Source organism: Chanos chanos, chromosome 7 (assembly GCF_902362185.1).
Source record: "Chanos chanos chromosome 7, fChaCha1.1, whole genome shotgun sequence".
Lineage (NCBI taxonomy): Eukaryota > Metazoa > Chordata > Actinopteri > Gonorynchiformes > Chanidae > Chanos > Chanos chanos.
The window spans coordinates 38,253,500-38,265,489 of record NC_044501.1 but is presented as its reverse complement, the minus strand read 5'-3'; the positions used below and the strand labels follow the sequence as shown (position 1 = coordinate 38,265,489).

At 43.4% G+C, this 11,990-nt stretch overlaps 1 protein-coding gene across 1 annotated transcript in view; it reads right to left on the bottom strand.

Moving 5' to 3' along the window:
* The window catches only part of svep1 (sushi, von Willebrand factor type A, EGF and pentraxin domain containing 1), a 65,773-nt gene extending 61,070 nt beyond the window's left edge, over positions 1 to 4,703 (bottom strand). Inside the window, 1 exon segment of the mRNA XM_030779496.1 lies at positions 4,175 to 4,703. Coding sequence (XP_030635356.1) covers positions 4,175 to 4,702 — 528 coding nt within the window. The 5' untranslated portion in view covers position 4,703.
* Between the last annotated feature and the right edge of the window lie 7,287 nt (positions 4,704 to 11,990).

Sequence of the window (11,990 nt, the reverse complement as noted above, 5' to 3'; positions counted from 1 at the left end):
AACCATTTAATCTTCTCTTGTTTCCCAGCGCAACAAGCAGAACACGCAAGCTGTCCTTGAGCGCATTCATCAGAGATTGGAAGTGGTAGCCAGCAGTGTAATTTCTGATATACTGTTTGGAGTTTTCTTTTGTCTGCTGAAGCAGCGGGTGCTTAAGTGGTAAGGGGTCCTTATCTCTGGGGCCGCAGAGGTATCTGTGCGTGTCAGGCTCATTTGAAGGCATTCCTCAAACCCTTATCTCAGCCCAGGGAGAGCCGCCTGTCTCCTGTATTGATCAACCACATCAATCTGTATTAACAACACAAATACTGCAGCAGGAAACGCCAAAGATTTTCGCCGTGGAAACGGAATCCTCCTCTATCTACATGAAAGGTCCCTGTGGGGATTGAACCGAAGAGAAGCCCTTGGCTCTTGGCTTTCTTTTTCTTGCTTTCTCTCTTTTTCACCAAGTCTCTGTCTTTCTTTCTCTCTTTTTTTTTCTTTCAATCTATTATCTCTACCCTCTGTTTTTCTCTCTCTCTACCTCTTCTTGAAGAGGAAAAAAAGAAGAAAAGGTCATTTAAGTCATTTTAGCATGCTCAGGAGGTTTTAAAAGCAGGCAAACACATGCACAATACTTGATGCCAAAGTTAAAACAAGCATAGGGTTCCACTGATTCAGTAATGTGTTGTTATAGGTGTGTTTCTTTTGTAGTCTTAGAGAATTTTGGCACTCTTTTTTTCCATGCAGGTCTATACAACAACCCCCATTCTCTATTAACGAAGTAATAAAATAAGTCCAGCTTTCTTTATTCAACACCTGTATGGTATTCATTGCCATATCCATTTGTTTGATCAACGCTGGGCTATCCAGCCAAGATTTCCTCATCACGTTTGGCATGCAAATGTATGTGTGTATGTGTTAATGTGTGTGTGTGTGTGTGTGTGTGTGTGTGTGTGTTTGTGTGTGTGTGTGTGTGTGTGTGTGTGGAGGGGGGTGGGTGGGTGGGTATGTGTGTGTGTCAGAGAGAGACAAAGAGAGAGAGAGAGAGAGAGAAAGAGAGAATGTGCTTTGTAAGACAAATTCTTTGATCTTTGATCTCAATACCTTTTTTAACAGGTTTTTCCTTTCACTTCGTTTTCGTTTTACACAACGCGACGGGGCTCGATGACAGATGTTTCTCGGAGACAACATGAAATATTTGCGCGCGCGAGATGTCTAGACTGGTCGACAGCTTCTCTCCTTTCCCCCGTGTCATTTGGTTCGAATACCCTGTCAGAGGGGTCAATGACACTTTAGAAGCCCTTCTGCTGGAATTGTTTTGTGTTAGAGAGAGGAGAGGTTGTATCTAGAGAAGGACAAAGAGACAGAACTATTACGCAAGAAAACCTGCCCCCCCTCCCTGTGCGTCCTTCCTTGTCCTACCCGCATACGGCAAAAAATCGACACGACTCCTCAGGATCTTACAAGGAGATGGAGCAGCTGCTCCTGGTGTATGTATGTGTGTGGGTGTACGCATTTGTGTGTGTGCGTGTGTGTGCGTGGGCGCGCGTGTGTGTATGTGTGTCTGTATGTGTATGTGTGTGTGTGTGTGTGTGTGTGCATGGCTGCAAACCATTCTGTTGCTGGAAAAATCAGATCTGAATTCCATGAAGGTGAACAAATATTCCAAAACAACCATATTGCAAAGCTCTCCTGACATAGTTCTTTTTGTAGAGGAAGAAAAAAAACAAAACAAAAAAAAAAACAAAGCTATTCTATTTCATCAAGGAAAAATATCCAACGTATACCTTAATCGGAAAAATGGACAGGTGAAGAATTTGGAAGACTTTGGGAGGCAGTCTCTGATCATAAGAAAGGAATAATAGACTAATGGTTTGTGGAGGACAGGTCTGGACCCCAGGAAATCAGATTAGGCAGAGCCAGCAGGAGGGACCCATAGCAACCACAAAGAGCAGACAAATCCCCATAAAAGATGGGGAAAGTTGCTGGAAAAATGAGAGAAACTGAGATACACATGGAGCCAAAGGGGTACTTAAGAAGCCATAGAAAACGCCAAACAAGAACTTGGCCCTTCCATAGCCACTAAGCGTGTCAGATTCTCCAAAAAAAAAAAGATCTGATGAAATATGTGCATGTAACACAAACCAGGAAAAAAAAAATTAATCACAAAAAACCTTTACATGTTGGTGAAAATAACAATGCCTAAGTGAAACTATATTCTTATATAGTGCAAGAGAGTGTATTCATCACAGAATAAAGTCTTCATGTTGTGGATCATGTGCCTTGTTTTCAAATGATACATGGTATGTGCAGCTAAACTGTCAGTACAACAATTCAGAGTGTCTGATTTTGAAAAAAAAAAAGAAAAAAGGGGCCTAAAAACACTGTCAGCCAAAATGAAGCCATAAACCGCCATGTAAAACCGAGCTTTCTTTTGACCTAAATGTGTAGTTCTGTCGTTCAAACACGTCAACTAAATGTATCATCATCGAAACACCCTCCTATGTCTCTTTCCATCCCCTGGCCAGGTCACATCGTGCCTGGGTTAGAGAGTTCCATATTGAGACTCTCTCCAGGAGAAAATTACGCCTCTCTTATAATGGGTTCCAGATTTTTTACATCACTCAGTCCGGCGAGAAGGTCCAAAATGTATAAAATATTTATTGTGATGACGATTAATTGCCTAAGAACAAAGGCTCTCTCGTGGTGGTGCTAAAATAACCGGATACCCTGTGTACGTTATTGTAAGCTGAGTCATTTTTAAACTGTGAATGTTTTTTTTTTTTTTTTTTAAAGTATAGAGAGAGCGCAGACCATAAGTAGCTGGTGAACTGCGCAGGAATCAAGCTGAAAAATACATATCACGGTATCTGTTTTCTAACATCTTGCACCAGTCAGGCAAAGTTAGACATACCATATATCAGAATACATGGAACATGGAACAAGAGTGATTTGTCTAGGTGTTACTGGATGTGAACTGTCTCCCTGCTGTCTTCCCCCAGTCTGGGATCTAAAGCATGTTCAAGAATATATGACTAAAACGTGAAGGCGGTAATGTAAACTCTCGGAAAGCGGTTGTGAGGAGTTGAGTCTATTCTGAGAACCTCTGCAAACTAGTTCATGGCAACTGGCGACACACCAGACAGGAAAGTGTCAAGCGCAGGAATTACACCAGAAAAAACAGCAACATCTCTAGGAGAGAAGGAAAATAAGAAAGCAAAAAGCTCAAATGACCATGAAAAAAAAAAAATCCAGAGATCTGTACAGAGAACTTGAGTAAGGCTGACTAACCAATTCAGTCACTGGGTGTCTAACTGACTAAAAGCTGTCTGTCTCAGCATGCTGGCATGTGTTAGTCTGTTTGGAGGAACACATTTAGACTACACAGAAGGGTAACAAATCTGTCCACCCCCAAAGCCTCCTAGTGCAGTGCCTTTAAGTTCAAACAGGGCAAATCAACATCCCCTCTGCTGAGGCTAAATATGATTGGCTGATAGTGAAATACGGTCATTGTGTGTGTGTGTGTGTGTGTGTGTGTGTGTGTGTGTGTGTGTGTGTGTGTGTATCTCAATGCTCATGCATCTCTTCCCCACAGGCTATAAACCCACAAAAAGGATTGTTATCATAATTCACTAAAACCTCGTCCTCCTCAAATGCCTTCATGCAACCCATTACAAATCTTAAACATACACATTTCATACAGTCATATCATTTTAGAATTGCGATAAAACATGGAGGAGTCCACCTCAAGGTGTTACATAGGAGTGAAAAGATTTCAGTACCATTAGAAACTGTGATAGCAAGACACACACTAAAGATATAGAGACTGTAGATAAACACTTTTTGCATATACTGCATTTTAAGACAGAAAGGGACAGAGAGAGAGAGAGAGAGAGAGAGAGAGAGCGAGAGAACGAGAGAGAGACAAACAGAAAAACATTATGTGGATCCGCTCAAGCTCTGATCATTTTTTTTTTCATTTTTGAAAGTGCAGTAAGACAGGTGCCAATACCGGTGTGACCATTCTCGTTCATTCAGCTCTGTTAACACAGCAGTTAACACAGCTGACACAGATGGGAAAGGCACATTTTACACACACACACACACATACACACACACACACACACACACGCATACACAGCCTCATTCAAACCATCTCTTATTACCACAGGTAAAATAGTCAGACACTTACTGCAGCCCGTTGGAAGGCACCTCTGGTAAAGGTGCCCCCACCACGGTAGGTGATGGCTGGGATCTCCTTGTTGAACAGTGAGCATTTATGCTGATGGGATCGCGGAGCCGAGATGTAGTCCACGCGGGTCACCACGTGAGTCTTGGACGAGAATGTGACCACTGCCACTCTAGTGTGCTCGGGCGACACGGGAAAGTCCGACAGCAGCTTGCGCACAAACCGAAGTTCGCTCTGAAAATTAGCCGCCCCGACGCTGGAGGATTCGTCCACGAGAAACACCAGGTCGAGCCGACCGCTGCGCTCCCGGAGGAGGCGAACTTTCTGTCTGAAGGCCTGACCCAAACGTTCCACTTTGCTCTCGACGCTCTCTGACAGGTTCTGCCGGACCGGCGCCGGTCGCGGGGTCCCCGGTCGCAGAGACTGCGGAAGCTGCTGTGAGGCTGGCCAACTGATGACCTCCACAGGAAGGAGGAAGCACCAGAAGAGAACCAAGCACCGGAGAACCGACGTTCCTCTCAGAACAGCCATAACATATGGAACTTAATCAGTAGCAGTAGTAGAAAAAAAACAATCGGAACTAAGTAGTTACAAGGATAACGATCCCGGCTTGCCGTCTCTTTTTCTCTCTTTCTCTCCTTTTTTTTTTTTTTTTTAATTGGAAGAGTGTCAAGCTAGAGAAAAAATGTCAGTCATTTCTCTGCCCTCAGGCACAGCTGAAGCTCTCCTGCATCCCAGCCAGAAGCCAAATGCTTTCCCCACCTCTCTCTCAAAATCTCAAAATCATTAAGAAAAAAAAGTTCTTAGAGAGAGAGAGAGAGAGAGAGAGAGAAAGAGAGAGAGAGAGAGCGTGAGAGTGCGTGTATGTGTGCAGTGTGTCAAAGTGAGAAAGAGAGAGAGGGAGTTATAGTGAGAAGGAAAGAGAGAGAGAGAAAGAGAGAGAGAGAGAGAGAGAGAGAGAGAGAGAGAGAGAGTGTGTGTGTGCGAGATAGAGGGAGAGAGAGAGAGAGAGAGAGAGAGAAAGAGAGAGAGAGAGAGAGAGAGCAGCAGCAGCTGAGGAAAAGGGGGCAGTCACAGTCATGAATATCTTTTTTTTTTTTTTTCCTTCTTCTTCTTCTTCCTCCTCTCCTCCTCTCTCCTCTTCTCCGCACTGTCTGTCTCTCCCTTTCTCTCTCCCTTTCCCTCTCCCTCTCCCTCTCTCTCTTCTCTCAGAAACTTGAGTGAGATTCTATGTCACTGGAGCGTATTCCCTGTCTGTCAGCCTGTCAACATTCCCAAAGAAAACATCGGCACCAGTCGCCCTGATTAACTCCATATGTCTGGCACTCGCCACCACTCATGCTCCCTCCACACAGAAGAGCAGATACCAGAAGAGCCATCGTCGTTAGAAAACACTGAAAGGGAGAGAGAGAGAGAGGGAGAGAGAGAGAGCAAGAGAAGACAACATTTTAATAAATGTCACAAAGAAAAACACACACACACACACACACATGCATATGCATGCTGAAGAAAACAGTTTGTGTGCTCATGTTAGTAAGTTCCAGCATGAAGGAGGCAGACTGTGAGATCAGCGTACAAATATAAACTAAATTGGGCAAAATAGCAACAGCTTTTGTTTTGTAAGATCAGCATTCTTTGTATGTCACTTCCTCTCCATCTCCCTGGGGTGTCTTACAGAGAAAAATCTGCAGGAAGATCTAATACAATCTCTCGCATTCTCTCTCTCTCTCTCTCTCTCTCTCTCTCTCTCTCTCTCTCTTTCTCATTCTGTCTCGGACTGGCCATAAAACAGAGCAGATTTGCAGCCATGCTATAGCAGAAGTAGTTAGACAGAATAAAGGGTCACAACACTCAAAGAGATTTAACAGAACTTAAACACACACTCACACACACACACACACACTTTTCACCAGAGAGGCTACCAATCTATTAGCCCTTGACATTTAACCATGAGGTGTTTAGGAGAGTCCTTAAATCTTACCCAACTGATGACGTAGGAAACTTTGGATACGAAAATGGGGGAGGAAAAGAAAAGAAAAGAAAAGAAAAGAAAAGAAAAGAAAGAAAGGGAAAAAAAAAAGCAATACCCGACTCACCAGATCATAGAGAACACAGAGAGCTGTGGACAGTTAGGGTTTATAACTGAGCAGCTGGAACTTCCTGATTTTAGCACTGGAGACCCCTACCCCATGTCCTTCTGCAGTCCCCTTGGACATGTGAGGGGGCAGGGGATGGGGTGCGGGTGGGGGTGGGGGGTGGGGGGCTTCGAGGGGAACAAGGAGAGATGAGGGGTTAAGAGTTGAAGGAGGAAGGGGGTTGGTTTCAAAGAGGCAGGGGGTCTGCTGGGAGGTGGACACGTTGTTTGCATTTGCTGGACAGCTGCTGCAGAGCAATAGGGACCTTAAACCAATGGGGAAAAGGTTGCACTTCTATGATAAACATGCGTGTACACTTATATTACAGATGCACACACACCCGCATTTATGGATTAGTGTGTCGTCGGAAGTACAAACAGAAACACGGAGACGCACACACTGGGGAAGCAACACACACAGCGTCTCTGAGGATAACGCTAAACGCACCCACAATACACCCCTCCTCCCACACACACACACACACACACACACACACACACACACACATTCTGACTCAGACGAATGTACACACACACACACACACACACACACACACACTCACACACACATTCTGACACAGACAAATGTACACACACACACACACACACACACACACACACTCACACACACATTCTGACCTAGATGAATGTACACACACACACACACACACACACACACGCTCACACACACATGCACACAAACACACACACACAGGTGCTGTCTAGCTTACATCACATAGGAACACACACACACACATGCACACACACACGAATAGACAAACACTATGATAGGTCTATATATACAGGTCTATATACACACATGCAGTGACAGACACCCAAACAAACAGACAGACAGACAGACAGACACACACACACACACACACACACACACACACACACACACACACACACACACACACATATTCCTCTAGTGAGTTCTACAGGGCCTGAGAATAAGCTCCCTGTGGTTAATGCTTTGTCAGTGTTAGCTGAAGCCTCTATGACTCTCTGTGCTACAGAACAGCCCTTCACTATCTGAAATAAAACCCTGTAAACACACACTCTGTCACTCAGAGAGACACACACACATCTCAGTGGACAAGTGTCTGTCTTATCTAAAATAAACAAGGTGCTTAAGATTCACTGCAGTCTGCTGACCCAAGTGAGTTCACTGTCTCCTCAGGCTTATTACCATATTCCCCCCATGTTATTCCTAGTATGATTAAATATAAAGTTACATCCTGATGTTGACTGTTTGTTAAGGTGACGTTTGAGATTTCTCGTAATTTTTTTCATTTTTCACAGTAACTGAACATGTTCATTTTGATTTTAATAAACAACTAAACATGCTTTTCAAGGCGAAACATACATTGGGAATCACAAGGAGAATGTGATTTTAATGTTGGACAGCTGAACTGTAATTGAGTGCTTCATGTGTCAAATATGTAATACTTCCACAGTAAATCTCTATTATTGTTAAAGACCTATTTAAAGAAAACAATGAAAACGGACATCAGAAATCCAGCCTTATTGTATGAGAGTTTTTTATTTTATTATATCTTATTTTACTTTATTTTATTTTTGTTGTGTCTCAAAAAGGTCCCTCATGATCCATAATTGGCCCAACACTCATTATGGACTTGGGAAAATACTGCATTAAGAGTCCACCCACTGTACTTGCATACCTACTGTAGAACATGGCTGAGAATGTCAGTTCTGACCAAGGGAACAAAATGTGTCTTCAAGTGAGAGATAAAGGCTAGTTCATTTTTCTTGTATTACACTGCACCCTGCAGGCTAGACATTGCCATTACGAGTGCCATCAATAGTCTTCTTTTTTCAAGGATGGGAAACCAAAGTGTAAACCATCATGTTTTTATCTGACTGTATCAACTATCACCCAAAACTCTTAGTCAGTAACTCTTGGTAAAATTACTTTGAGGCTGAAACATATTTGAAAGGTTATCGTACTAGAAATGTTCAACGAGCGTTAAATAAACCCTAGATCACTCATGTGTACAAGTGTCAGTATCCTTCAGTTCAAGACTCCAGCAGATTCAACAGCACATTGTGTACTCCATTCACTAAAAAGCACTCATTGCATTGCTCTTTCTTTGCTTCTGCATTTGCAATATTGCAATGTGTATTTCCTTTATTGTTTCTGCATATATGCTCTGTATGTACCTTTCATGGGCAATTTGATTGTGTAGTCATTCACTGTATTTAATGAACGTATATACAATGAATATTTTTTTTTTAAGAAAAAACTTCAAAAAAAAAATCTGATCAGTAATTGTAAATTTTAAATGTCAGGTTATTTTGAAATGCATATACAGGTTAATGTTATACCTTCATTGTCCCTCCTGGCAGTTCAACCTATTGGAGCTCATCTTCGCCGGCTTATTAACCACTGGCCCCTTTTTTCTGTTCCTGTTCCCATTGTCCTCCAGTGTATAGATACCCCTGTTTGTTCCTCGTTCAGTTGCGAAGTCTTTTGTTCGTAACGGAGAACTACGTTCTTGTTATTTGTGTAACTGCTGTGTATTAGTTGTAGTTTTTTGTGATTTGCATTTTCTGAAGTCTTTGTAATGTCATTCTCCCTTGTTCTTTGGCTTGTATCCAGGCATTTAAAGCTTATTCTACACAATCTTGCGGCTTCTCCGTCTGTGCGTAACAGAAGAGTTTGCTCACCAATTGATGCAGCGAGTAAGCCCAATACAGCTAACACTGAGGGAGCCTCTAGTATCACAGCGTTGGAGTATGATGAGAATTGCTTGCCAGGAGCTTGCCAGGTTGGGTACCATCCTCAATGATGTCCCCCATGGCTGCATTGCCTCCACCAGCTCCAGGGCTTCCTTCTCTCCCCAGTCTGACAAACTCCCCTTCTATACCTGAAAAGTTTCATGGCATTGCCTCCAAGTGCTGCAATTACCTGCTTAAATGTGACCTGTATTTTGTCCACCATACAGGATCCGCAATCTCTGATGCCCCAAGTCAATCCTTTAATCCTTTCAATTCAGTTCAATCCATCTCAGTTTTTCCTCGCATAACCTCTGCCGAACGAGACTGACAGTGTCAGCAGGAACTGTGCTTTTACTGCAGAGAGAAGGGAAATCATATCACACAGTATCCAGTGAGACCAGACAGGAGGAAGGAGAGGGGGACATCCACATTTTTGCTGGAGTAGATGTACCTCTAAATGCCCTCTCCATTAAATGACACAATGTTCTAGTAACGGGGTACTGTGGTGAGGGTCTATCCACCCTCTCAGCTCTTGTAGATTCTGGAGCAGCGAGAAATCTTTTTGAACATCAGACAGGACAGTCCCGAGGCACCCCCATGAACCGCCTACAGACCGCTATCAAGATTCATGTCTGTTTATGGTCGAGGTGGATGATGGATCTGAGGCAGGAGTGGGGTCAATACTCTCTCAGAGACATAATTCACCTCTGAAACTCTTCCCCTGTGCCTTTTTCTCTAGGGAGTTGTCCACAGCCAAAAGAAACTCAAATGTGGGTTGTTGCGAGTCGCTGACATTTTAAACTGGCTTTGGACGGGTGGTGACACTGGCTGGAGGGATCCGAGGAGCCCTTTGTGGTGCTCATAGATCATCACAATCCGGAATACATCGGCCAAGTACCTTCATCCTCATCAAGCCAGGTGGGTTATGTTTTTCTCCTGGTTTGATTTTTCCAACTGCTAGTGCCCAGGCAGCAAGAATGGCAGGCTGGATACTGTCTCTCACCCACATGAGGTGAAATCCAAACTCCAGAACCCTGCTCCCACTATGCCTTCCTCCTGTATCGTGGGACCCATTATGTGAAATTTGGAGGATGGATTTCAGCACTATCTGGAGGAGGATCCAGCTCCCCTACAATACCCTCTGCAGACAGCGTAATTCCCGCATCAAGTATGAGACAAATTGTCACAAGTGCCACAAGAGGCTCCTGCAGGAAAACTGATGCCATTACCAGTGCCTTTTCAACCTTGATCACATCTCTGATTGGACTTTGTAACTGATCTATCTCCAGCTGATGTCCTCAGCACCATATTAGTGGAATTTGATGGATTTTCTAAGGCTTGTTGTTGTATCCTTCTCATCACTCTTTCCACTGTCCTACAGGTTGCTGAGGTGCGGTTCTAGCAGGTCTTTTGTCATTATGGCATCATCTCTGACCCTGGTCCTCAGCTTAAGACTCAGATTGGTGGGGGTGGGGGGCATTCCTTTGAACAAACCAGGAAGTTGTCAGGTTTCTCCGCAGTTACTGCAACAACCGTCAATGAGACTGGGCTCGCTTCCTCCTGGGTGGAGTATGTGCAAAACTCCCTTCTGCACCGTTCCACTGAAATCACAGTGCATCCTTGGCTTCCAACCCCCCTGTTCTATCCATGGAATATGAATCAGACTGAGGCCCCTGTGATACAAAATTGGTTTGGAAACTGGTATGAGAGCCTGGGAAGCCAAATGTTTCTCTTCAATGAGCCATTTGCCACCAGAATACCCAGGCTTCTTGTTGTCACAGTGATTCTCTCACGTGCCATCCTGGGGACAGAGTCTGGCTCTCCACTCACAACTTGAAACCCATCTGCCCTGCAGTAAACTTAGCTCTTCAGGCCAGTGCTTCCTGGTCTCTTGGCTGCTATGGTACCCTTGGATGAGTCACATCTTCTGTTGGACATAGAGGGTTCCCCAGCCCTCTCAGTCAGAGCCCTTTTGAACTCCCATGTAAGTGGTTGCTTTTGATTTCCCATTTATTGTATGAATGGCCTGCCTCTCTGTACTTTGCAAATGGAATCCATTTACCAGAGCTTGGAGCCTGGAATGCTTTGCTACTTTTGAAAAAAATTGTGTGCAGATATTAATACAAAATTTGTATATATGCTCCGATTTGTTTTCAACTTTATAACACACAACAACCACAGTCTGACACCGATGCCACTCAGTACTGTGATCAGAGTCATGCTTGGGTCATTGTTGAGGTTTGAGGTTGAATGGGCCTCATTTGGGTTTTAGCTAAATTGAGACACATGCTTGAATGGTGTTGCACTTTCAGTCTAGTGTTACAGTGTTAAACTCTCGATGTTTCTGCTCCAGTAACTGGAGCACCTTTCACATCTGTGACATTGTCAATTTTCTATTTTTCATCTTGTCTGATTGTTAAATGTGTAAATTTGATATTAAGCCCTGTAGATACACCAAGCTACAGCAGGGGAGCCCAAATTACATGACTTTAATGATGAGCCAATGGGCAGGGATTTTCCTCTGCAGGTATTTGTGTATGTTATTCCATGGACACAAACAAATATTTGCACAGAACTTTTAATTATTACTTTTCCCTTTACCCTCCTCTGACTATTCCTTCTTCTGGAGATAAAGGGGATGACAGTCATCAAAGACAAGTTTTGTGTGAGTTGAGGTAATAGTTGGATAAACTGTGGTGATGAGAGTGTTCATAGTGGTAGCGATACTAGTCAAAGGTAAAGAACATTAGTGGTAGTGATAATACTTATGACAAACGTAGGAAACAAAGTTCAAATTTAACATCCATAGAAATATTGGAACCACAAGCTTAGACAATGAACTGTAAAGGTTGACAGACCCAATTGCAGATCCAGTAGGGGAAAAAAATCAGGTTTATTAGAGAAATCAAGCAATCTCAAAAACAAAGTCCAGTCCAGGGTCAA